The following is a 26,565-nucleotide window of genomic DNA, read 5'->3' on the forward strand; positions in this document are numbered from 1 at the left end:
TTTCAGCTGTGTGGTGGAAATTCCTGCAATCTGGATATATCCTGGAGCAATATTCTTAATATGTGTTCATCTGCTTTTCTAACCTGGTTTTAGCTCTGGTTTTTTAGTGTTTAAATTGGCACAATATGTTTTATTGTGCCAAACTCAGTAAAAACTTGAATTTATTTAAGTACTATGATGTTAGATTTCTAAAATATGTTAATGTTTCTAGTCTTCCTAATTTATGCTTTCATTTCTTTTTCTCAAGTTACCTGTAAACCTATTTGTCGTTTTATTAAGATTTCATCTTTTAAAACTGCTCATCATTACTGCTGAGTTTTAATAGAAGGGAGTAGAACATGCCGTCATGACTAATACCAAGCATACATGATTAATATTGTTATTTCCTTATTACATAGCTACAGTCCTCAAAGTGAAAATCCATTAGGGTTTAGTGGGATAGAGTGAAAGATTGAATCACCAGTTATGGCACAACATCCTTCAAATAACTGCCCTTGGTTCCTCCTTTGTCATGCAGGTCTATTAATTCTGAATGCCTGAGCTGCAAAGAAAAGAAACAGTTGAGGAGTGGATTTGAAGTGTGTGCTGTCAAATATGCTTTGTTTGTGGCCTTGTTTACATTGATATTTTCACTGCAAAGATTCAGCTTTCCCTGCTTCCTTAAGAGGCAAATAGAAGTATTTTCATGTTTATTTGTACTTGTGTGTACTTTACCCTCCAAAAGACTTTTTGAAATATTTCATTCTGCACAGCATCTCCCAGTTGTGGAGCTACACCTCAATTAGACTTTTGTTCAGAGACAAAATGTTTTCCTTTCTGGACATAGACTCCAAAAGGCAGAAGAAATAAATATACATAAAGCAGTCCAACTAACTGTAGGAAAAATGAAAACTCCTATGGGCATGGAAATTATCTCCTCTGGTCACTATTAAAAATATTTCATTTACCCATAATGACTAGAAAATACTGTCTAACTGGCATCAGTTATGTTTTCTTAAAACAGGTAACAACCATGTGGTGTAGACTGGAAGCAAAAATTCACCTCTAAAAGGCAACTTCTGTATTTCTAATGGCTTGATGTGGACCTGAGAGAGCACACTGGACAGAATAGAGCAGGTGCACTCATTTAACTAGCCAGGAGGAGTCACAAGTAGGAGGTTTGCTCAAAGTGCGAATGCACCCATGCATAGTCTTCTGACAACTTTCCAGCAATCAAAATACCTGATTTCACTCTTCAGAAATGTCATTATTCTGGCTTTAATAAAATCAAATAGGTGCCAGAGAAAACTTTTAATCCAGGGGTTATCTAACACCTGTACATATTTTTAGGTTTTTTTTCTCTACATTGGGTCTTTGTCTTTTGGCAGTTTGTTCGGTGGAGGAGGAAGAGGAAAGGAGAATGGACTCTATATAATTTTTCAATAGTATCCAGTGTTGGCCTGTTCCAGCCAGACACAAGGAGGTTTCCAGATGGCCCACCCCATACTTCTCAACCACTAGTATGGTACAGTATGGTACTGGTGTTTTGGTATCTGTTTGTCAGCACTGGGCCTATTTCTAGATGTATTTTTTTTCCTTTTGCCCTGATAGTACTGATGTCTTTGTACAAGTTCAGTTTTGTGCTACTTTTCTAGTTAGCTGTTTTGCAAGACTGTGGCCAGTAAAACAGCTTGCAGTAGTAAAAGTCTCACAGGTCACAAGAAGAACTTCTGTGCAGGTGTGGTTACTGAGGGAAAAAACTCCTCAGTAAAAATTACAGCTGTTACATGTTCTCTAGATTTTTGTGCAGAGACCTGCAAGAGTTGTCACCTCGCTGTGCTGTTAATACTTTTCTGAGGAATAGTCACTGCTCAGGCTGAATTGGCATTACTAGGATAATGACATATATCTTTAAATGTGATCTAGAAAATATTCATAGCTCTATTCCACTTCACATGCCCTTGTCAAGCCAGTAGTGATTCAGAGCATTTAAAAGATTCTAATTGTGCCGACCTGTTAAAAACAAAGTTCAAGGGACTGTTCTGCAGCAAACAACTCCCATATTTATGCATTGCCTTGCAGTAGAAAGTACTGAGGATATTTCTAGATTTTCTGAAACAACTTCTCTTCTTATACTATTCTGTGTATGATGTACTTACATAGTAAATGCATAGACAGAAACATGTAAAAATTCATGTTTCACAAAATCTCCACCATTTCTCAGTTGTCTTGAGGTTATTTTTGGCATCTTTTGTCCAGTCATGTTTACATGGGAAATCAAATACAAAATCGTATTCAAAATCCCCTGTGCACTTCAGGTTATATATGATTTCTGAATCAGTGATTGCAGAGAAATGTTGGTGAGAGCCAGAGTTTGACATAATGAATGCTAACAGATAAAATATTTTGTTTAAATATTCATCACTTTGAAAGTTTACAAGGTTTCATAGACTGTATGCATCTTTCCATCAATGAATATGTGAGGTTTTAGAGTAAAATAAATCATCTGCACAAAACTGGCAACAACAAATCAGTGAAACAAAGTATTATTTTTTTTTCCAATTAAAACACTGGGAACCTTGGAAATTTGAAACCACTAAGACATTTAAATTTTTAATTTTACTTATATAACTGCAGCTTTTAGTATTCTGAGATCTTTATATCTCTGCTGGAAAATGCTAACTAAATGGGGGCATGCTTTGTTGAATCAAAGCACCTCTGTATAAAGTTCATTAGATGTCATGGAGTTATGTAACATCAGCAGCATTTCTCTTATTTTCTGAATTTTAATCAAAAAGGAGAGCACAGAGAAAATTTAAAAAGTAGAATTATTAAGGTTTGAGAAGCCTGGACTTTTACAAAGTGAAACCTGTAGTTTGTGCATTCATTTGTGATATTCTGGCATAATCACCTAGCAGCAGTGTAACAGAATTATACAAATCATTCTGGTATTCTTTTATTGTTGATGTTGGAAATTTTGTTTCAGAAAACATATTCACTCTATATAATAATCTATAAATTATTGTTTTTATAAGATTTTATAGTCTCAAATGGTAATTAACTGCTGGCAAGAATGGATTTCTGTGGTGTTATTGCTTAATTATGAAAATAAGAAAAGGTAAAATAAGGGTTGCAATTGCATAAGTAGCCTAATCAGTTTTGGTTAATATATCAGATTTATGCTTAATTTTGAAAGTTACGAAGACCTCATGCTATAAACCGATTAAAACTGTAATTCAGCACTTTTTTATCATTGTGCTGAAATACAAATTATCTTTTTTACTTCTTTGGAATTATACGCTAATCTCTTTTGTTTCCAAAATATCTGTGAGTGTTCTCCAGTTAATTAAAATCCAGCATGAGTACCTCCAACTCCAGCTTTGCCAAGACCTTTAAAATTTAGACACTGATGAAAATGACCTTAAAAATGTTGAGGCAATATGATTTCTGAAGTTTTCAAATTACAATATAATTATATTGGATCCCAGTTCAGCAGAATACTTATGTATTTGCCTAAAATTATGAATTTATGTATTTCATTAAATTTGGGACTTTCTTTTTTACAAATATTTTTGAAGAGCAAAGTAATTTTCTCAACTTCAACTAGATGCAGTACAATTAATCTGGAGCAGAAAGACTGCCCTTGCATTAAATGGCATGAAAGTATGTTCTTATGCATTTTCTCAGCTGAGAACTTTTACCACTGGGCACTTTCCCTGAAGTACTAAAATATCTTTCTCAGAGATTAGATCCTGAGCAGCCAAGAAGCTTAGCAGAATTAACTGCATATATTGATCTAAAACATTACTTCAAATATAAATTTTTTCAAGAATTATTTTTTTTGTCATATTGAAGTTGATAACATTTAGAACTGAACAAATAGGAATAGGTTTGTACAGTAATATTTATTCAAATATAAAATTAGAATTTGATTTCAAACTCTTTAAGACCACTTTTTATTCATTTTTCATGAGCATTTATATTCTGGTGCTTGATTAGTGTGACTATTCATGAAAACTAAGTGTTAAGGTCATATTTGCCAACAGCAAATTTTATATTGAATATGTAAATGTGAAATTTGCTACTAGCTGCATGTTTGACCCCAGCCTTGCAATGGGATTAGTGTGAGCAAACTCTTGTTCTGGGAATGATCTTTCTTTTCTCCCCCAGAGCTGGTGTTCTGCGTAGTCAGACAAAATGTTTAAGACATACAACACTTGCATTGTTTTCAACAGTCATAGACTATGTCTGTTCATAAAATATCCTAAAATTTAAAAATTTGCTTCAAAATGCTGTGTCAAGTGGATGCTTTTCACTCTTCAAGCATTGGGAACAGGAACGATAGCTGGCATGTTATAGAGTCTGGTGATGTGTGTGCATTTTGAATACTCCTAACGAACCTTCCAAAATTTACAAACATGAAAAATTGTACTTGTTTAGTAACTGTCTTAGAAATCTTGTATAGAATTCAATGAGGAGAGCACTTTTTTCTGGTAAATTTGAATTGTGGGAATAATTTGACTAAAAGAGCAGGAGATTCTTATATATTTAATAGATTAACAAGCAGCTTCATTGTTTTGTTAATGATCAGTGTTAGAAACCTGTAACCATTCTAGTTCATTACTATAATAAGAAAAAAGTGCATTATGATCAACAACAAAAAGAAAGAACTCCGAATCCTTCAAATGAACAATTTTATTAAGAATATTTCCTCCTGTTGAGGGAAATGCATTAGCTGCAAAATTTGTAGACCTTAATTCCAAGTTATTACCTAGTTTCTATTACAGCTTACTAGAAAAAAAAATTCCGCTTTTTACTTTGTTTTGATTTGTACCCTTAATTAAAAAAAATTGTTGAAAAATCAAAACTTCTGTATGAAGATTTTTTCAGTATAACATCTTCCAACAAAAGAAAAATACATATCCATTCGTAAGAGAGTTTCTAGTGATCTTTATTCATAGTGATTTTTATTCCAGTTGTAATGGGATAAGTCTAGGAATCATGCAGATAAATGGAAAATTGTGCTTTATTCTTTGAATATCACTGACTGTTTTTATTTATGTAACATGGCTAATGTCTTTACTCTTTTGCTATTTTGTATTTTATGTGACTTTTGTACAGGATGTGGAGAGTCATAAATGGATAGGTCATTCTTCTAAGTTTTTCCTGGCTAATTGCTGAAACATGGCTTTTGGTTTTGAGAGAAAATATACAATGTTTTTCTTCAATTCAGCTCATGATTATGTACTGGATTCTGTTGTGTTCTGTTCCACTGTTGGATAGATCATCAACTACACATACCATTTTTTTCTAGAATAGTCATTTTGTTATCATGCACTATATTTCATCAACCTGCAGACCACAAGCAACATCTAAATACTCTACATAACAGATATTGATATTGTTACCTGTTCTATTGGTTTTCACATTTCATTTATTATTAATTTCATGACTGAAGCTCTGGCCTATATACAGCACAGAGTTTGTTTGTTTGTGGCAGCTCTTATTGCCAGAAAGTGTCATTCCCCTATAGTCTGTCTTTTTTTGCAGGTTGATGGATGGTAATCAGAAGCTGAATTAAATATCTGTTGGGGAAATCTGTGATGGAATATTTAATTACTGTATGTTATAAATACCTTAAATAATTTTTTTCTTTGTCCAAGACAATGTGGCTTATTAAATTTCTTTGCTTTCATTTAAATATGGTTTTATTGATCTCTTGCTATCTGAAACTCTTATTAGAGAATAGCAATGCCAAGTATGCCTTGGTAGCCTACAAAGAATTAGTAGATTATGGTTCTGGCTTATTCTCAGCACTTTATATGAAATAGGACTAAAACCCACTAAAATGATTCTATTCCTATGAGTAATTAGAATTGATTCTAAAAGGGTTTTGTGCAGTTATGATGAGTAGGAATAATTTCTAGCTATTATCTTTGTATTAAAATATGGCCTGCTTAAAAGAAAAGAAAAAACCTTTGAACTTTCATGTTGTGCATCCTTGAAGGTAAATGTGCAAAGCCTCTGGAGCCTGCTTAAAACATGTTACAGGTGCAACAGATGTTGACAGCTTTTTCTGAATATTCTCCATAACTACTTGAAAGGAAAAAACAAACCCCAAAAACTTTCATGGTTGCTTTCTGATTATTACGAAATCCCAAATCCTTGTGTCTTAAGTTAGAAATCCTCTGTAGATTGATAGGAAAGCCTATCATTCATCTGGCTTCACACACCAGTGCACACACAGGCTTTGCAAGGCTGTGGAAAAGCTGTGTAGAAATTGGTAGATCCTGTTACAATGCCGGTGTAAAGACTTCTCCCATTTTTGTAGGAGTTTTGTTGTTTAAGAGGTTCATATATTTCTCTCAAAGCAGCTTTGGTCAACATCTGTTTTTGACAATGTCAGTTAAATTTATCCCAAAGAAAATCTGGCTCCTATGTAAATTTCTGGGCTATACTGATGAGAATTTTACTGACATATATACAATTGTAATGAAAGTGTGCTTTATGTGAAGATGAAACACAGGTGTAAATCAAATGAGTTGAAATTGGAATTAGGCTTATGAATTTATATTTGACTAATGGTGGGGTTAAGTAAGTTGCCTAAATACAAGTGGGGATTTTAAGTCTCATAGACTTGTAATATACAGTTGGAAAACTATCTGAAAGTTTTGTATTGTCCAAAAGTATTCAAGTTTCCTATTTCATATTAAAAAAAATTAAATTATATGCTGTTTAATTTCAACCACACTGGGAAAAATGCTGTTGGTATTTCTGTCATTTTGAGTGTTAAGAGATTTGTCTTGTTCCTCTTAGCCATTTGTTGTTTTTTTTTTTAAGCCATTACATATATAACTCAAAAATAGGCATTAATGAATTAGCTTCAACAGGGAGTAGGTGCCCAGCAGCCCACTACATAATCAAATTTAAAAAGTGGAACATCTGTGAGCATTTAGAGTGGAGTACTTTGTAAAACTGTAGAACTACAAAGTTCATTTAATGTAGCTGAATAATCCTGGAGAAATAGAGCCATTCATGGAGTAGATTATGTGAAAACAAAGATAGGCAGTTCTGAACTGGCATGTACCCACTACAAATAGATACACTGAAAAAGCTCATAAAGCTTGGAAAGAGTTTGGCTTGGAGTCTTCTAGTTCTTTGATTTTTTTTTGTGTGTTTTCATAGGTATTTTCTTGTCATGAATAGCTGCCTGTCATGTAGAGCTGAATGGCTATTAAATGCACTTTTGTATTTTTTCTATGAACCACAGTTCCACACCAATAGTAGTCCACAGGTTGAGAATCATTAACAGAACCCATTTTTTGGAATTAAAATGAAAATTTGCATTAGAATCAACAATCTGAAACTCAGCTGGGATGAGTCAAAGAATATACTGGTGGATCATGTAATACTGTATTATAGTTGGAATCTATTTAAGGAATTGATATTTTTCATATTTCAGAATATGATATGAAATGTTTCAGTTCAAGGACCCATGGGATTTCATATGGTCTCATGAGTCACAGTCTCCAGGGTGTGTTCTCAGTTTTGGAAGACACAGCATTTAAAAAAATTCTAATTCCTCGCTTTTCCTAATTTCTGTATTGGAGTAATGGCCTTCTAATTATTTAATATGAACTGTGATGACCAGTATGTGCAGTCTTCAGTGAAAAAGAATTCAAAATTAGGGCACATGACTTAAATTTTTATGTGTGATATTATTCATGCTAAGATTAATGAACAAAAACCAGGAAAATGCTGCAGAGTTTTTGTTGGTTTTTTTTTTTCCTTTACTTGATGTCTTTTGCTGAGGCACTCCTATATTACTTTTCAAAATATAAACATGAAACTAAGCAATAATTAGTTGCAGCTTACTACTATTCTGATTGAAATAATAATAGACTTTTTAGTGTTGATTGTGGAGTATAAGAAAGGTTGAAGATTTCCAGAAAGCTGCTGTCAGATCTTTCAGACAAACTTGGAAGTACTCTATTCCACCAGTGTTAAACTTAGAACCATATTCTTTTTCCCAACTTGATTTTGAATAGAACACTGAAGAAACAGTAGTATCTTTTTCTCTTGGAAGTGCATTGAAGAAAGAACTGATAAGAGTCTATATCCTCTGTGTGGTAGATGTTTTTTATTTTGTAGGTTAATTATATTTTCAACACATTTTTTATTAGATTAATCTCTTTCTCCTACCTCTTCATTACACTTATTCATATTGCTTGCATCTGATTATTTTAGTCATTCCTGTGACAGAAATTGTGTACATGTCTTTCAGCCTTAGCTAATATAAGTGGCCTACTTGGCATGTAGGCTTGAAACATGGTGAAATCTATTTTTAAAGGAGGATCACTTAGTTTTCTACTAATGCTTTATACAGCAGTCTTGAGGCTGCATGTTCTGGTGCCTCTGTGACTGAAGGCCATGAGTCTGTGAGAACAGACAAAGCAAGGATCAATGAAGGAAGCCTGAATATAGCTGTAAGATGACTGGAATGATGCTGTACATCTGAGAAGCCACCTAATGGTCTAGCTCGAGCAAGTGCTGTCACTTGGGATCAAGAGTAATTTTCTTTCTAAGTGGCCAGTCTGATGGGACTTGTCAAAAAGCATCAAACCCTGAATCTCTGTGTGTGTTTCTCTGAAATGATCTTTTGTATAGTGCTTTAGTAGCTGGAGCATTCACTGAGCAAGCATCGCTTCAATTCCATTGCTGTGTCACCTTTCAGATCCATAAAACTCTATCTGCACTTTTCACAATAATTTTTTAGTGGTGGGCACTGGAGGGTGTCTCTGCTGTAAGTCTTTATGTTACTGCATCCCCCTGCAGTTTTTGAAAACAGTGCTAGTGGAAGGATACAAGCAGAAGAGAGCTCAGAATGGAAGGACATGCCCTCCTGTGTCCTTGGGAAGTGCACCATTCTGCCTTGCTGTTCCTGTCCCCTTGTTTGACATAGCCCCAGTTCTAGTGTGCAGCCCTTTGGGTTTGTGTCTAAATATCTAACACAGATTTTGGAACCAGACAGCAAAAAAATAAAGCATACAATTGTGGTAGTGTCAAACCATAGTCTGAAGTATACTTTTAGTTGTGTGGCCTGAGTAGGAACTTCTGTTGTTAAAATGATGTTCTAGTTTGCTCTGTATATTGGGAAATTTCATGAAGGAAAAAAAGCTTTGATAGCTCTTGATATTACATTTCTTGGTGAATTTGAATTGTTGGCAAATACTTTGATAAATATTAAATCATAGGGTTAAGAACACTGATGTGTTCTTATTGCTAATATTCTGTATTTACTATGGGGCTTTTACTAAATAAGGCAGTTTTTAAAAATAAACATAATTCTAGACAGCTTTGTGCACGAAGCCTTGTAGCTTTTGACCTCTGTGTTGTTGTTGTGTCAAAATGTGTGCTGTGTTATCTGCTGATGGACTTGATACTTGTGTGTTGTGTAATTTTACAGTGGCTAGAAAGGTGTCTTCTACCTTTTCTTTTTTTTCTGTTTTCCCAATGTTTATAATTCAAGGTATTCACCAATGAATTGAATTATTTTTTTAAAAATTAAGAGTGAAATTTGCTGCAGTTCAAGAGAACATAGATCCTAGTATCTAAATAAGTCTTCTGATTTAAATCCTTACAACTTTATTGGTCGGTAAATTTCACTAGTAATTTGAGAGGGGATTTACAGTCTTATTCAAGAAAGAATACATGCTGAAGTCAGAGGGACTTCATGCTTCATTGCTTTCCTGAATATATTGAGAGAGAGACTTCAGCATATGCTCAAATGTTTTCTTGAACTGGGAGTTTAAAATGGTTTATAAAATTAAAAGGCAATATCATTGTAGACATTATTAAAAATTCAGACTAGTGTTGTTATTATAAGAAGATTTTATTCAGCAATATCACACATCACCATAAAATTTACTTCTTCAAATAGCCCCCTTACAATCATTACAGTAATTGCATAGAAATAGTCACTGTCGCTCCAGAAACACTGACTCTTTTAATTTCACTATTTCACACTGCTACTGGCTCAGACATGCACAACTGGGTTTTTTGCCTGTCTCACTTCATTCATGAATATCCTGACTTTATACAGGGCTTTGTGGCAGAGGTAAATGAATTCTTTGTCCCACTAGTAGTAAGGTTATGCTTTGCATAAGAACGTTTATTGACAATATTTAATATTTCTGTTTGTGTAGTACTTTCCACATGAAGTCATTCTGAATTAAATATATATATATATATATATATATGTATATATATGTGATTTTTAAAGTAGCAACAGGAATTTAATATATATAGCCATAATGTTGATGAAGACATGTTAAGATTTTTCAATATCATGCCTTCTTCCTATTACAGGGGTGACTTCATTAGACACTGTGCACCAACAAATCAATAGCTGGTATTACTCACTGGCTGAAATTAAAAAATAAAGCTAAATCAAGTAGTAACAGCAGTACTAAATAGCTTTTCATTATTTAATCCATACAGCTTCTATGTCAACATATTAAGTGTTACTATTATTCATTTTTCACTAGTAAAATTAAAACTTTATATAGTTAGGTGAATTCCTATGCCTAAAATCTAAAGCTTCATAGAATATCTCAAAAATATTAAAAATCAAGATGTCCAACCTAAACCTCCCCTGACTCAGTTTCATGCTGTTTCCTCAAGTCCTGTCACTGGTCCTCAGAATGAAGAGATTGGTCCCTTCCCCTCCTCTTCCTGTCCCGAGGAAGTTGCAGACTGTGATGAGGTCTCTCCTCAGTCTCATCTTCTCCAGGCTGTGAACAGACCAAGCAACCTCAGCCACTCCTCGTAAGGTTTCCCCTCCACCCTTCACCATCCTCATGGCTCTTGTTTGGACAGTCTCTACGAGCTTGATGTCTTTTTCATGTTGCATAGTCCAACACTGCACACAGCAGTTGAAGTGAGGCCATCCCAGTGACAAGCAGAGCAGGACAATCCCCTCCCTTGCCCGACTGGTGATGCTGTGCCTGGGACATGGTTGACCCTCCTGGCTGCCAGGGCACTGCTGACTTATATTCAACTTGCCATCAGTGAGGATCCTAAAATGTTTCAAAATTTTTATTTTATGCATATTTAGAGATGCCTTCTCTATTAACGGTAATGAACTGAAAAAGCTCTTATTATGTAGCTACATTTCAGTAATATTGAATTTTGTTAACCATTTATACCCAGTGGGAATGAGGCTCTAATTTAAATTCAGTACTGATAAAGACTGTTTGTGGCTATGATTATCTTTAGTAATTTGATTGTATAAATATTATGGAAGCACTGTTTTTCTAAAATAATCACTTTGTATTTTAAAAGAAAGCAATCAATTATGAAATAATCACTCGTGTAAATAGCTACTTTTAAAAAAACTAAAAATGTAAGTTGTATTCTATCCTACATTGGAATATTTTACAAGTGATGAGATAATTATGGAAATCAGTGATCAATCAGCACTTGTATGTAATAACCCTATTTTTAGAAGGTCCAGACACTCCATCCAGGTGGGATGGAGTAAAATCAATACATTTTTCATTGATCTGTTTTTTTAATCTATTGAGAAAAATGTGGTACTGCTTTGATGCCACTGTTCAACATTCAATGAATCAAGTTCTTTCCAGTTCTCTCTTTTTGCCATTTTAAATACACCTTACCCCTGAGTAGGGAGGGGTGGGGGAGAAAGAAAAAAACCCAATCAAACAAAACGAAACAACTTGCACCTTTTTGTCATTTGTAGACAAACATATCAGTAATTTAAGCAATTTAGTAAACCAAATATCAAAATATGGAAGAAGAAACTGCAAAATGAGAAGATTTCCGAAAGTTTTTCAGAAGACTGCAAATTCTTAAGAGAGCTTTGTTGTTTGCAAGGACTAGTAAGTAGTCCCTAGCTTTTTAGTCTTGAGTCATTTTTACCATGCATAAAATACATGATGATCCTGGGAAAAAAAATTGAAGTTAGTTCCTCTGATCAACCTAGCTCTAATTTTCCTTCTGAATCAGAAACTGTGCTGTAACTGAAAAAATATATGAAGTATTTAGATAGTATATTTCCTGCTTGTGTTTTAAAGTAACCTTGAAATATTTCTATAATTATCTCTGTCAGAAATAGCCAAAAGCTTTTTTGTCAATGATAGTGCTTGATTGACAAGTTATTGGCAATATATATATAAAATAAATGTGAGGGGGCTTTCTTCCAAGTAAGCAAGCAGGATTACTGATCACATATCTATCAATTTCTTTTATCTAAAAATTATATCATTAACGCAGAAGGGGAGGAGGGGTGGAACAGGCCTCTGCGTTTACCGAAAGTGTCTCCAAGGCTATTGAGAGATCACTCCAGCCAGCACTGCTCTGGTGCTCTACAGAAAGGCCCTTCTCACACCCGTGCCGGTGTAGGGCACAGATTCTCACTCACCCAGAGAGCCGGATAGCTCATGCGTTACCAGAGACAAAGAACTCAGAGCACTCAGTCAGCTGGATGTTCCAGAGGTTTATTCTGAAGAGTTCCAAGGTGAAAGAGGAAGAGGAGACCCTAGGTGTCTATATTTATAGGGATAGCTGGAGGGCCAGGGGAGAGGAGGCAGGGGGAACACCACAACCAATGGGGAGAAGGAAGGGATGGAATCAGGGGTTAGGTTACAGCGGGGGGGTTTTACATAATTTGGGGGAGGGACCATTGTGCTCTCCAGGGGGGAGACTAGGATGTCTCCCACCAGTGAAGCCCTGCTGTACTGGAACCACTCGGCTCCCCAGCAGTTCCTGAGGTGGTATTATCCACCACAACATATCATGATTGAAAACTGATTTGTTCAATGTGTTCATGTATTGTACGTGAAATAAGCAATACATTTTCATTCACACTGTCCTTGTATTAGCTCTGTAAAGTTTTGAGCTAACCTGATGTTTGGCAATGAGGAAGAGGGAAGAAATAATTAATATGCCACTATCTCTGGCTGTTGGTAGAATTTCACTCACATTTGTAGAACTGTAGAAATTCTAACTGTATTTAGAAATTCTAACTGTACTGTCTCTTACAGACAAACTCTTTAACTCCATTTTTCAAGTGCTGAGTTTTATTTCATAAAAATAGCTCCCCGTAACAATTAGTAATATAACCTTTGGCTGTTCCTTTTTTTTTGGTAAAATTTATCAATTTTCCATTCATGTATATGAGCTGTTCTTGTGTACTAGTAAAAGCATTTGTCACTAGGTGCAGATTTCCCATTGTACCTCATCTTTCTGCATGGAAGAATGGCAGTATGACATGCTGTACATGGTCAATGAGGACACAAAGTAAATGAATGTTCTAAGGCATGCTCCCTTTAAAACAGTTCAATAATTGTTCATTTCTTATGTAAAGTAAGGACAAAGAATGTAAAATACCAGTAAAGCTTTCAACTGAAAGCTAGAAAAATACAATGAAGTAATTAAAATTTCCATTCTCTTCACCTCACCTTATTTCCCAGAATGGCTTTGTTAATGACTAGAAAGTAAGCAAAATGGGATCGATAACTCATCTCCTCTTTGTTATAATCATTGCCTAGAAGTCTTCTCTTTTAATCTTTTATCTCTCTTTTGTCTTTATTCTGCATGTCAAAATCTAGTCACTTTCTGGATTATATGCTTCATACACTCCAAAATACCCTTCACTAATATAAGTATTGCTGATTTCAACTGAAATGTGTTCCAGCTTAAAGTTTTCATCCTATGAGATAAAGAGGTTTGAGGGAGAGAGAGGTTAGAGAAAAAGGTCACAGTAGACTACTTACGGCATCTTACAGGCTTTGCAGAGCAATATATTATCAAGTGAAATCATGTAGACTCTTGGAAGAACAACTGAGGGCAGTTTACTGTCTCAGCTTCTTTCACAGATAATATCCACTTATTCTTATCTTAAAAGGTGACTTTAAAATTGGTCATGTTGTAACTTCTCCCCTTATTTATTCCCCATTCCTAAGTAAAAAGAAATATTTTATTTTAAAGGCAGAGAGTAGCTGTATTTTTCTGCAATTTCTCTATCCACATCTGTCGAAACAATAGAGAATATATACCTGTAAATTTCTGCTTTGGCTCTGACTATTCTGAGCTGTGTGACTGCTATGTAAGAGAGGAAAAGGATGGATTTTCTATGGAGGCTGAGGATACATGATGGTTTCTCTGGTTGAATTCAGGACTTCAGAATCTTGATCTACTTTTCTGCAGATTGCAAGTCATCTTTCTGTGAAATAATTGCTGCTTGCAAATTTTAAGGTAGAAAATGTTTCAGAACTGGGAACTGCTCATAAAAGAGACTCATGTTTCAACCTAAATGATTGTTACAGGTGAAGTTTTTGGCATGTAGTATAAGATAATTAAATTTGTTGTGATGTTCCTGTGTTTATTTGCACACATGCATACAAATACATACTATACTGCAAAATGTGCACTGACAACCACTGTGCTATTTTAAACAATAAAGAGCCTAAAATTTCAGATACTGAATCAAATATTCTGTCATCATATTGTTAGTCCTCTGTGGCAACCAGCATGAAGTAGGAACTATTGTGTTTCAAGGCAAAGTTGACATTTTTCCCTGAAGAATTTCTTTAAGTTAATGGCATAATACAGTGATTCCATGTGAAAGCATCCCAATGTATAGTTGTACACATACATGTAACTATATCTATTGAGTAGGTTATTGACAGGCATAATTAAAGAATAGCAATGCTTCATAAATTATTTACAAGGCTTTCTCACGAGCAGCAGCATGACAGAAGGTTTACCTGTGTGTTATCCAGCTGCACAGCAGAAAGGGAGCAGATCTGTGCCAGTTTAAAATGTTTGCCTGATGTCTCACTGTGTGGCAGCTCTCTGAATGTTGTTCCTTGTGAGCTGGCTCTCTGCACAGTACAAACACAGTCACTCAGAGAGAGAGGCATGGTGCAATCTTCTGTCACTGTAAGCCTAAATTAAATCAGCCTTTGAAGAGTTTTGAAGATACAGAGCCAGAACAGGAAATGGTTATTCTCTGAAACAGACCTGACTCTTCTTGACTCTCATGTTATAAGTCGATGCAAACGTTCCTCCTCCTCTGTTAAGTACAGCATTTAGCTCAGTTGCTTTTTGTGCCTCATTTCTGCCACTCTGGGGAGGTGCCTGGAGTTCCCTCACTCTGCTGTATGTTTGGGGTGTCTACAGCAGTACCACACAAAAGGTAAAGGTGAAAAAAAGCCGCAGGGGTAACTGTGGGAAAGTACAGGAAGGCTAAAAGTATTCACAGCTGGATAGGTGCTTTGCACATTCTATATCCAAAATGTAAGCTGCCCTTTGGCAAAACCTAAGTGTGTTTATCTAAGATTTAAGGCTTAAAATAGGTACTTTTCTTCTGTGTCTGTGGTGAAGATTAGGTCTCTCATCCATGCTGGAGCGCTTCAGCTAAATTTAACTCTGACTGTTGGAAAGACTTGCTCATAGGATTATGGCACAGCTGTGGAAACTACTGCTGTTGTTTTGGTTGAGGATTTAGAAGATGGCTTTGCCTAGAGAAAATATATATTTATTTTTTTTTAAATACATACCTGCTAGGGTAGATTATGCCAGACCTGAAACAAGGAGTTACATAGCTGAATAGTTTCAAGGAGTAAGTTGTCCAATAGCCTAGGTCAAAGCCAGTACTAATATAGGAGGCCAATGACCCTCACCCCATTAACTGTATGTGTGGCTGGAAATACAACAGACAAGGACATCCCAGGCTATATTTCTTGCTTTCTTCTCAAACAAATGTAATAGCAATAAATTGTTAAGCAGTTAAATTCTGGTATGTGAAAGCTGTGTGGTGTTGCTTACATTTGCTAACCCGTTTTGGTCATACGTTTATTTCAAGGTGTCTGTCTATATTTCTTTTCCAGGTACAGGTCCTTCGCAATGCAGGGGAAGAAGTGACCCTAACTGTGTCCTTTCTGAAAAGAGCACCTGCTTTTCTCAAACTGCCACTGAATGAAGATTGTGCATGTAAGCCTTTATTACTTGGCCAGCAAAACCCTGAACTCAATACTCGTGAACACTCACAGCTTCTGAAACTACTGTGCATTGAGGATGATTGACAGCAACTTTTGCAATCAGCATTACTGCCTGAATATGAGTTGTTCCTATTGCCAGGGCTTATGTAAACATTGACCTCGGGAGAAAAATTGCTATCTTTGCTTGAAAAACAGATAACCAGGCATTTGGCTGGTGCGAATCAGTGCCTCAGGTACTGAATTCTACTGTTTTACCTGCAAAATCAATTTGCAGGTAAAACAGTAGAATTACATTAGTTTGCAATAGCTCACATCCTGATGCAGAGTATTTAAAATCAGTTTTCTGGGCAGAATCAGATATTATTTTAGTCTCAGGGATTTTTTTCTTGTAAATGTGAAAATGAGACGGTGTGTGCATAATTGGAGGACTTAACTTTGCTGTTTAAAATTCAGATGCTTTCATGGAGGTGTCTGTCTACCTAAGAATAAATTACGTTGGGATGATAAGTATTTTGTTTAAGTCCAAACTGTGTTTTAGTCAACTAGCCCCATGAGAGTCACAGGGAGACAGCTGTCTTCCTTTAATTATATTAAATTGTGAGTGTGGATGCATAATTATAGACAATTGCAGCATATATAAGCATATTTATGTATCAGCCTGTGCCTTTTGCCACCTCTGCTTTCCTTCTGCTTTTTGCTCCCTAAGAGAGTGAAATAAATTGCTCAAATTTTAAGCAACAGAACAATAAATCTTTGATTTCAATTCTTCTAGCCTTCAATTTTAAGCTAGTAGGAATTTAATAAATTAAATTATGAAATAGCATTTTTTACGAAACTTTGCTAGAATACTGTCATTTTCTTTTGTCTATGTATTAAATTTAAGTGAAACAAGAAAAAATTGGGAGTGCTACATTCTTAAATAAAAATGTATCCAGCTACCTTTGTCCCTTTTATGAAAGACTGTGGTACCACAGAGTAGCCTGAGTGATGCACGGGAACATGCATTTGCATGGATCCTATCATGTCACTTTTGAGGTGTAGCACTGTAATTTCCTAAACCATTACAAGAATATTTAGAACTGTAAACACTGAGATAACAAGAGGGTTATCTCACAAGTTACTTCAAGGAAAAACCAAGAGAGAAGGTACACACTTCCCTTTTATTTTCAAATTTGAAAGAAACATTGCAAAGTTTTTTTCTTACCAAGCAGATGTTAACTTTTTTAAGCAAAGCACGAGGGGAGGTTTTCTTGAGCCTCTATGTGGCTTACAGAGGCATTCCCCTCAAGCCAGAAGACAGATACTGGCTGAATGGAGAAAGTAAATGAATGTTATATATGATAGAATTTATTTGGGGGAGGGGAGAATGCATACATACATATACAAATTTGAATTGCGGCATCCCAGATTAACGAAGAATTTTTTGTCAATTCGTATTTGTATTAGGTGCCCCCAGTGACCAAAGCAGTGGCACATCCTCTCCCCTGTGTGACAGTGGTTTGCATCTCAACTACCACCCCAACAACACGGTAAGAGCTTGAATCTCCTTGATGGAATTACACAGGAGAATAATTATAGTATAATAGCTAAGTGGAAGCACTAAGAGACAGCAACAGGGGAGGAACTCTAGCTAACTCTGGAGACAGAAAGTTCCATAGAGGAAAAAAAGAGTAGCCGGAGATATTATGGCTGGGAATTAAACTATGACAAATTATTACAGCTGAGATTGTGCCTTGATACATGTGATTGCTGTTTACTTGGGCAGTAGGGATTTTGTAAAAGTTTTTTCTTCTACCTTGTCTTCTCTGCATATGAATTAAAATTCTTAAAATGAAAATATATCTATTTATGAAAATGGCAGAAAGATTTTGGAGAATATTTTTCCATTACTTATATTGCATTCATTATCCAAAACTTTTGGGAGAAGATGATTAGGTGCATGTTTTTTGCCTATTTTTAAGGTGAGAGTGTTTTGCTTCTGGTAATATGCACTTAAAATCTTACCTGAAGTGTGATAGCATTATAGAGCAGAGTTTCTCCGGGATAAATGCTACAGATGTCTGATCAGATATTTAGGAAAAGATGCCTTTGAAGTGCCACAAGGGACTTAAAAACTTTTTCTTAGTGAGAAAATGCAAAATTTACTTTATTTTATATAGTTCTAAAGGTTTCTTTACTGAGGATTTTGTCTTGTGACAGATGAAAATATAAAAAGCACAGAATAAATAAACCAGTATGGATCATAAATATTTAAAAAATATTTAAAAACCTGAGAGGTAAGCCTTGTTTAGCAGCCATTTCTGAGTTCCATCTTGTTTTATTGTACTTCCATATTTTAGTATTAAAGGTTTTTAATAGCAGTCTACAGATTTAAATATCAGTTCAACAGATTTAAACAGATTTTCAACAGACCTGATTATAATCTGGAAAACTTTTAGGAGGAATACAAAATTTAGCGTCTGGAATTTATAAATAGATAACACCAATAAAATTGAGATAAAATAATAATAAAAATATATGTAACTAGTGTAGCAACAACAAAAGCAGACTTGTCTCAGCAGTCTGTATAGGTATGTATGTATGTATGTAAAAAGGCTGTGGCAGTAGATCCTAAACTGATTTATTCTGTTAGCCCCTACAATTCTAACTTTGCTTTTATGATAAAAAACATGCTTTCACTTGTGAATTCTTTTTCTGAAGGTGTCAAAACAGATCTAGATTAGCTATAATTTCTATTTGAAATGATAAAAATTTACTGAAACTAAATGTTTTTCTTTCAGTTTAAATAATATAATCTGATATCATAAGTCTACAATTCACCCTAAATTAAATTCTTCTAGTGAAGACCAAGATATGGTTCTTATCTCAGATGTCCCTTTTCAGGGGAGCAGAGTTCTTTGTAACACCAAAGGAGACCTCTGTATGAATTCCTAAGTTATGTACAACTCTTATTCCCCAGTTCTTCCTTTCTCTTAGAATATTTTCTGGAAGGATTTATGACAGCTGGATAAATACATATGGTGGGTGAGCAGCTGGCTCATGGGTTGGACACAGTTATAGTGAACAGAGTGACATTAGGCTGGTGACAGGACACTAGTGGGGTTCTTCAGAGCTACATCTTAGGCCCAGTACTCATCAACATTTTGATCAAAGACTTGAGTTCAGGACTCAAAGGGATATTAACTAAGTTTGCAAATGATACAAAATTTCGAGGAACTATTGACTCCCTTGAAAGCAGAGAGGCCTTGCAGAGCGACCTAGACAAATCTAACAGCTGGGCAGCCACCAACCATATGAAGTTTAACAAGGGAAGTGTTGGATTCTGCACCTGGGAGAGGCAAATGCTGGATGTACAGATAGACTGGAGAACCAGAGGCTGGAATGCAGTGTCGCAGAAAGGGACCTGGGGGTTCTGGTGGATGGCAAGTTGAACATAAATCAGCAGGGTCCTGGCAGCCAGGAGGGTAACCCTGCCCTGAGGTGCATCAGGCACATCATTGCCAGCCAGGCAAGGGAGGGGATTGTCCTGCTCTGCTCACCTTCAGTGCTGGAGGCAGTTTTGGGTACCTCAGTATAAGAAAGATCTAAAGCTATTAGAGAGTGACTAAAGCGGGTGGAGAATGGTATGGAAGGGAAGCCGTGTGTGGAGTGGCTGAGGTCACTTGGTCTGTTCAGCGTGAAGGTGAGGAGACTCAGGGGAGACCTCATCACAGTCTGCAGCTTCCTTGTGAGGGGAAGAGGAGGGGCAGGCACTGATCTGTTCGCTGTGGTGCCCAGTCACTGGACCCAAGGGAATGGCCTGAAGTTGTGTCAAGGGAGGTTTAAGTTGGATATTAGGAAAAGGTTCTTCACTCAGAGGGTAGTTGAACACTGGAACAGGCTCCCCCAGGGAAGTGGTCACAGCATTAAGCCTGACAGGGTGCACAAATACCCTGAGGCACACTGTGGGATTGTTCAGGATGCAGTCCAGGGCCAGGAGTTGAATTTGATGATCTTTGTGAGTCCCTTCCAACTCAGAAATTCTATGACTCTGTGGCTTACAGCCATACTCTTATTTCTTAATTTATAGTCTTTTTAATTCACTTGAAGGAGACTTTTAGCCAGCTTTTTACCCAGTGCACCGAGTGCACACACTGAAGCCATGAGCAGACACTTTCTCCAGGAGAATTCTGTGCCAAAGACTTCACTAAAATCCAGGTTGACAACATCCACAGCCTTTCCCTCGTCCACTAGATTGGTCACCTAGTCATAAAAGGAGATCAGGCTAGTCAAGCAGAGCCTGCCTTACATAAGCCTGTGCTGGTTGGGCTTGATTCCCTGGTTGTCCTGTATGTGATGTGAGATGTCATTCAAGTTGATCTGCTCCCTGACCTTCCCCAGGTCAGGCTGACAGGCCTGTAGTTCTCCAGATCCTCCTGGCCCTTCTTGTGAGTGGGCTTCATATTTGCAAACTTCCAGTCAACTGAAACCTCTCTGGTAGCCAGGTCTGCTGGTAAATGACGGAAAGTGACTCACTGTGCCAGCTCCCTCACTATCCTTCAGTGGATCTCATCTGGCCACATAGAATTTTGTGTGTATAAGTACTGCAGCAGATCACTGACCTTTTCGTCTTGGATTATGGTGGCTTCACTCTGCTCCCCATCCCTCTCTCCCAGCTCAGAGGTTGCTACCAGGTGAATAACTGGTCTTACTATTAAAGACTATGGTAAAGAAGGCATTAAATACCTCAGCCTTTTCCTCATCCTTTTTCACTATGAGAAGGCACTTTAAAAATCATGCTCTCTCATAAAAATACCACTAGCCCTATTTTATAAAGAAAGAAAGAGGTGTTGTATTTTCAAAAACAGATGTTGATAATTTCCCTTTTTATAAGCATTTCTCATGCAAATCTATATTATTTAAAAATACTGGGCAAATTAGGCTGTGGATTTTTAAATAGTCATTCTTTGTAGATACGATCATAAACATGATGAAGTTAAGTTTTCATATATGCAATGTCTTGTCTAAATAGGTAAAATTAAAATATGCATCACAAGTATGTAGTTTTGACAATTTTGACAATTTTCATCACATGTTAAATCCCATTCCCAATTACTGGGGTTTGAGCTGGTATCATTGGAATAGATATGTATGTAAAAATGTACAGGGTCACAGGAAACAACTGAATTATGGTTGTATGGTGAATAACTTAGAGATCCTCTTCAGAATCTTTCCAATGCTCACTAAAACTGATGACAACTGATTTGGGAACACTGATAAATTAAATATAAAGTCTTTGAAGTCTCTCTCTTTCTCTCCATATCTGTTGAGTACTTACAATGAAATTCAAAACTGAGAAGGACCTTTTAATGTTTTTCAGGATACATTATCATGTTCCTCATGGCCAGCATCCCCAGGACTTAGGTGGGAAAAAAGGTGGTGTGATCTTCGATTAATTCCACTTCTTCATTCACGATTTTCCCAGTACCTTCCAGGATCAGATTTGTGCAGGTAAAGAAGTTCAGAAAGTTGAAACTTGACTTCTTGGTTGACAGATGAATGCCCTAGGGAGTTGCATGGTGAGAGAAATTGCATTTTTAGTTCAACTGCAGCTGCCAGAGACATGAAACTGGAGCTTTCATAAAGGTCTGTCTAGATCCACCTTGGCTCATATTCTCTGACATCAGCTGGGCTCAGGTATGTGGGGAGATGATGGATGATCTTCCTACTTACATCTAGTGCTCAGCACCTTTCACATTTTGAGATGCCACAGAGGTCATCATATTTAATAACTGCTAATGCTCCTGTCCTCAAAAACTTCTAAGTTGCTTTTTTTTATGTCTTTGATTTTTGCAATGCATTATAGCATTGAGCTCTGCAATATAATTATATCTTTTAAATGTTGTTCCTTTTTTTTTGTGTTATATAGTTCATCTGATAACTACACTGGGTGAAATAATCTTGTTTGGGAGCAGCAAGGGCAGGCTGCCCCATGGGGAAGATGAACCTAGAGAGGGTGGCAGTGAGGCTGGATGAGGCATTGTCCATGCAGACAAAGATCTTATACCAGTGCTCCCCATGGAGGAGCAGAGAAGGCTTAGGGACAGTCTTTGGAGGAGTCCATCATGGTCAGGTGGGACTCAGTTTAGCTGGGAACTCAGTCTGCAGGTCAAAATCAGTGGGATACATGTCCAGGCACAGGAGTAGCTGCACCCATACTCAGGTGAGGACCATGAGCAAGAGCCTGAGCTGATAATCAACTCCCAGTTCTTGTACTTCTTTGCTTCATGTTTATAGCTACACTAGGGATTTTTTTGTTTGTTTCTGTATAGCTAAGGTTATTTTTTCCCACATTTTGCTTTGCGTGTGTCAACATATAATTTCATTGCCAATTTTTCGCAATCCTGGGGATAGCTGTCCAAAGCTCATAGTCAGGTTTAACCTTAAGGCATCATTGTGGTGGGTTGACCATGGCTGGAGGCCAAGTGTCAACCAAGCTTCTCTATCACTCACCTCCTCAACAGGATGAAGGGGAAGAAAATAAGATGGAAATAATCTGGTGAGTCAAGATAAAGGCAGTTTAATAAAGCAAAAGCAAAGGCCACCCATAGAAGCAAAAAACCCAAAATATTTATTCTGTACTTCCCAGCAGCAGATGATGTTCAGCCACAAGTGAGGACGTAGGGCTTTGGAGTATGTAGTAGTTGCTCTGGAAGACAAGTGTCATAATTAATTAATTAATGCCTCCATCCTCTTCCTTCTCCTAGCTTTCATTGCTGAGCACATGTCAGTCATATGGAATATCCCTTTGGTCACTTTGAGTCAGCTGTCCTGGCTATTTCCCCCTCCCAAGATTTTGTTCCCTTAGCCTATTGGTGAGGAGGCAATGTTGGAGACACAGCTCTGATGCTGTGCCAACACTGCTCAGTGGTAGCCAAAACACTATTGTGTAATCAATATCTTTCTAGCTATCAATACAAAGCACAGCACTATGAGAGCTGCTGTGGGGAAAATGAAATTCATCTCGGAAAGACCCAATACAGACCTAGAACTTGTCATTGTGCAATTTAATATTATCCTAATAAATCAGAAGAAATTAGGAAGGAAGACAAAAATATTCTGTAATGATTACTGTTTGTAAAGCAGTGAAATAGAATGAAAGTAGCTACAAAGTCGAGCAAGACAAGTATATAAGATCATACTTGTTAAAAATTTTAGCTATCTAGGTATTGTATGCTCTTTATTTATCCTCTGTGTATCTAAGAATGAAGTTCTCATACTGAAATGCTTCTGGGAGCTCCAGAATGTAAAGGCATTAACTGGAGGAAAGCTGTGTAAAGGTACAGAGCGTGTTCCTCCATAATTCCTTCTTCTAATCAATCACCTAGGAGGGGATTTATGAAACCCCCCAGAAGCTAGGGGGAAGAGAAGTCTTCTTGAACCTGTTCGGCCTCTTTGTGGAGTTAATTTTATTGTTTCTTATTGCAGCCTGCTTCCTTCTCATTGGTCCTCAGTAAACATTTGATAGTTGCACAAAAGCCATCCACTGCCTCAGGTGGTTCTTAGGGCTGTTTCTTAGAATTACACTGCCAGGGCCTGCCATCCATTTCTCCTATTCACAGAGCTGAAAGTAATGCAGGATAGGCAGTAGTTGTTGTAGATCACTGTGGAGCTAAAGCCAGCCTGCAGCTTTTGACCAGCAATAGCAGGATCATTATTTATTTGGCTGCATGAACCTTGGTCTGGTGAGGAGCAATAGCTGGCCCAGGGAGGCAAGGTGTAAACCAAAGGCTGCTAAGGCTTCCTGGCTGAACTGAACTGAAACAGGATAAAGTCACCATGGAGGCAGGAGGTGTTCTACTAAATTCTGTGAAAGCCTTCAGCTCCATATTTAACAATGAAGTAGAAAGGGCCCAAAATTATAACAGTCAAATCTGAGATCTATTCTACCGTATACTTCAGATGAGGTATTGAATTGAATAGAGCTACTCACATGGAAAATTAGCACATATTCAGCTGTTCATAGATCTAGGGTTTTAAAATTCAGTCTTCTGCATCAATAAAAAAAAGCTTAAAGTGCAAATTATAGAACTTGTACATAACAAAGAAAGTTTCTTAGGTAGTAATGATGTTCCTGAGATTTGAATTGCTAGAAAATAAATGTAAAAACTCATACTCAAACTTGAATAACTACTCTCATAGTTTTCTCCTTATGTCCTTCTATTATGTCTAACATAATGAAGTAAGAGTACTTAAAAAAACCCCAAAAATGCAGGATGCATATGAGAGCAGAAGTGGGATTTTCTTAAAGCATAGAACCAACATTTTATGTTGCTAGCAAGACAGTTTATAAAACTGTTTTAAATAACTGTAAACATTTTTAAATGTTACTCCCCCTCAGAATTTGTTATGAAAGGTAGATACTTTTTAAAAAGACTGCTATAAACAGCAACATAAAAGAAAGGCTATTAAAAATAAGGAAGCAACATGAAATGAAAGCTAATTCATTACATTTTCTGTAGTTAGTATTTGCAAGGTTGTTTTCACTATGTAAAACCTAGTAACTTTTTACATTTCAGAGTTTGATATGGAAATATATCATTCTCACATACAATAGTAAACTTCATAGTTTTGTTCTAGCTTTTCTAGTGGGGTGCTTGAGACATATAAATACTGGAGGGTATTCATACAGAATTCTACAAGACAGGTTGATCTTGGAAAGCTTATTAATTTCAAATACAGCTTTTGAGTTCCAGAAGGCAGAGAACCTGAAATGTGTAGTTGAATAAGAGTTAATCCAATCTCATATTTTTTTGGTTATTATAAAGTGATTAATCTGCTGTTTGTTCCATTTAGTACAAAACATGTGTTTAATACATTATGTTCTCAGGTTTGCATGTTATTATGGACTTGGGCTGGTAGACTCATTCAAGAAAATGCTAGTACAATAATCTAAGGATAGATTACTGCCAAGACACATTCACAAGTAATTTATTAGGCAACCATGTATCATACTCTCTGTGTTTATTGATACTTGGGTAATAACATTATGGATGAATGGTTTTGTACTTTCACAGACCAAATTCCTAGGAACAGTAGGAACAATCTGGTGCCCCAAGTGCTCCAGATTTACTGTGTTTGTAGTGTAAGGGAAATTTGGGCATCAGGATTCAATCTGGAACATATTGAAGTTTTTGTGCTTCAGTTAGTGTCACATATTAATAGAGTTCTTAGACTCCTGCTTTGGTTTACAATAGGCTATGTAGAAACAAGGTGAGTCCTGAAATTAGTGCTATTTTTCTCAAAAGACATAGTCAACAATTTTGAGCCCATGCTATGGCCTTCATGTAAGTACTTAGAAATTTGTTCAAGAATATTTAAATAAATCTTCCTCAAAACTTTACTGGAATTATTGTGTAAATGAGTCTCTGAAAAAAGTCTGTCTTGGTTCCTATTTTTTGTCATTTAAAAGAAAATCACTACCCATGTAAAAGGCAACTTAACTGATGGATTTAAATAAATCACAGATCCCAGCAAGATGGTATTAATGTAAGCCTCATTATCCTACAAAAGCTGGTTCTCATGCTAGAACTCTCAAAGCAAAGGCATGTCTCTAGTTCATTTTTATTGTTTCTCCTGACTGAAGGAACAGCCTGTTCTCTACATGGATGTAGTGAAGATAGATATTAGCCTTGCATTTTATACAGCTAGAAAAAAAATTTGAGAGGTAAAAAAGCCCTGACAAACAGCTTTTCAAAATTGGTATCTGTCTTCAGATGTCAGGAACTGTCATTAGTGACACTCAGTTTTACCCTGAAGATACCACGTACTTTGTTTGAGCCATTCTCAAAGAATCTGAATGATGTACTTAGTCCTAAACCATGAATTGATCATTAACAGTTTGGTTTGTAGCAGAATGTCAGCAGTGGAACTTGGTGTTCTCTGTATGTTTAGTAATGTCCTACTCTGGGATATGGGTTAGTATTGAGGTTTTTTGTTTTTGAAGCCAGAGACCTGTGAGTCTTACAAGAGCTTTTAGCAAGTTAGGCTGATTACTGAAGAAATTAGGTCTTTTACTGCTTTAGGATCTGAAAATTTTCTCTTCTTCTGTAAGTGCCCAGTGCTTGGAAGTGGAAAATCAGTCTATAATGCACAACAGCTTTTTGTATATGTTCCTAGACTGGTGCTGGGATAGAGACAGAGGTAGGAATGTATTTTGGTCATGATCCTATATTCAGAAATATAATAGGAAAAATCATTAATGCTACCTGATAAATTTTGAGTTTTCCAACTTTTCAAACAATAGCTTAGAGGAGCAACAAAATTCCATAATCAGGAGCAGCCAACAAGGGGCTTCCAGACAGCAATCTAACTGTCTTTAGACAGTATATTGTAAAAATGAAACAAAGTTGTTGTTAAGAAAAAGATGCTGGTATTCACTGAATTTCCCAGATTATTGTCTATGGTTTCCAATGCATTTTCCTTCTCTGTAGCCTGCTGTATTAAAGTCTTATATATGCATCTGCTCTTTCACTTGCTCAGCTTCTGAAGTTGTACAGCCTGATGGTCAACATTCTGTGGA

General features: G+C 36.4%; 1 protein-coding gene across 3 annotated transcripts in view; it reads left to right on the forward strand.

The window, feature by feature from the left end:
• SNTG1 (syntrophin gamma 1) overlaps window positions 1-26,565 on the forward strand; it is a 324,602-nt gene that overhangs the window by 200,622 nt on the left and 97,415 nt on the right. For all 3 annotated transcript variants that reach the window (XM_085052813.1, XM_085052812.1, XM_085052814.1), the window contains 3 exons: window positions 15,894-15,996; window positions 17,451-17,533; window positions 21,364-21,494. In XM_085052813.1, coding sequence (XP_084908939.1) covers window positions 15,894-15,996; window positions 17,451-17,533; window positions 21,364-21,494 — 317 coding nt within the window. The remainder of the gene's footprint in view (window positions 1-15,893; window positions 15,997-17,450; window positions 17,534-21,363; window positions 21,495-26,565) is intronic.

This window comes from Lichenostomus cassidix, chromosome 2, assembly GCF_008360975.1.
Source record: "Lichenostomus cassidix isolate B80296 chromosome 2, HeHo_3.0, whole genome shotgun sequence".
NCBI classification, from domain to species: domain Eukaryota; kingdom Metazoa; phylum Chordata; class Aves; order Passeriformes; family Meliphagidae; genus Lichenostomus; species Lichenostomus cassidix.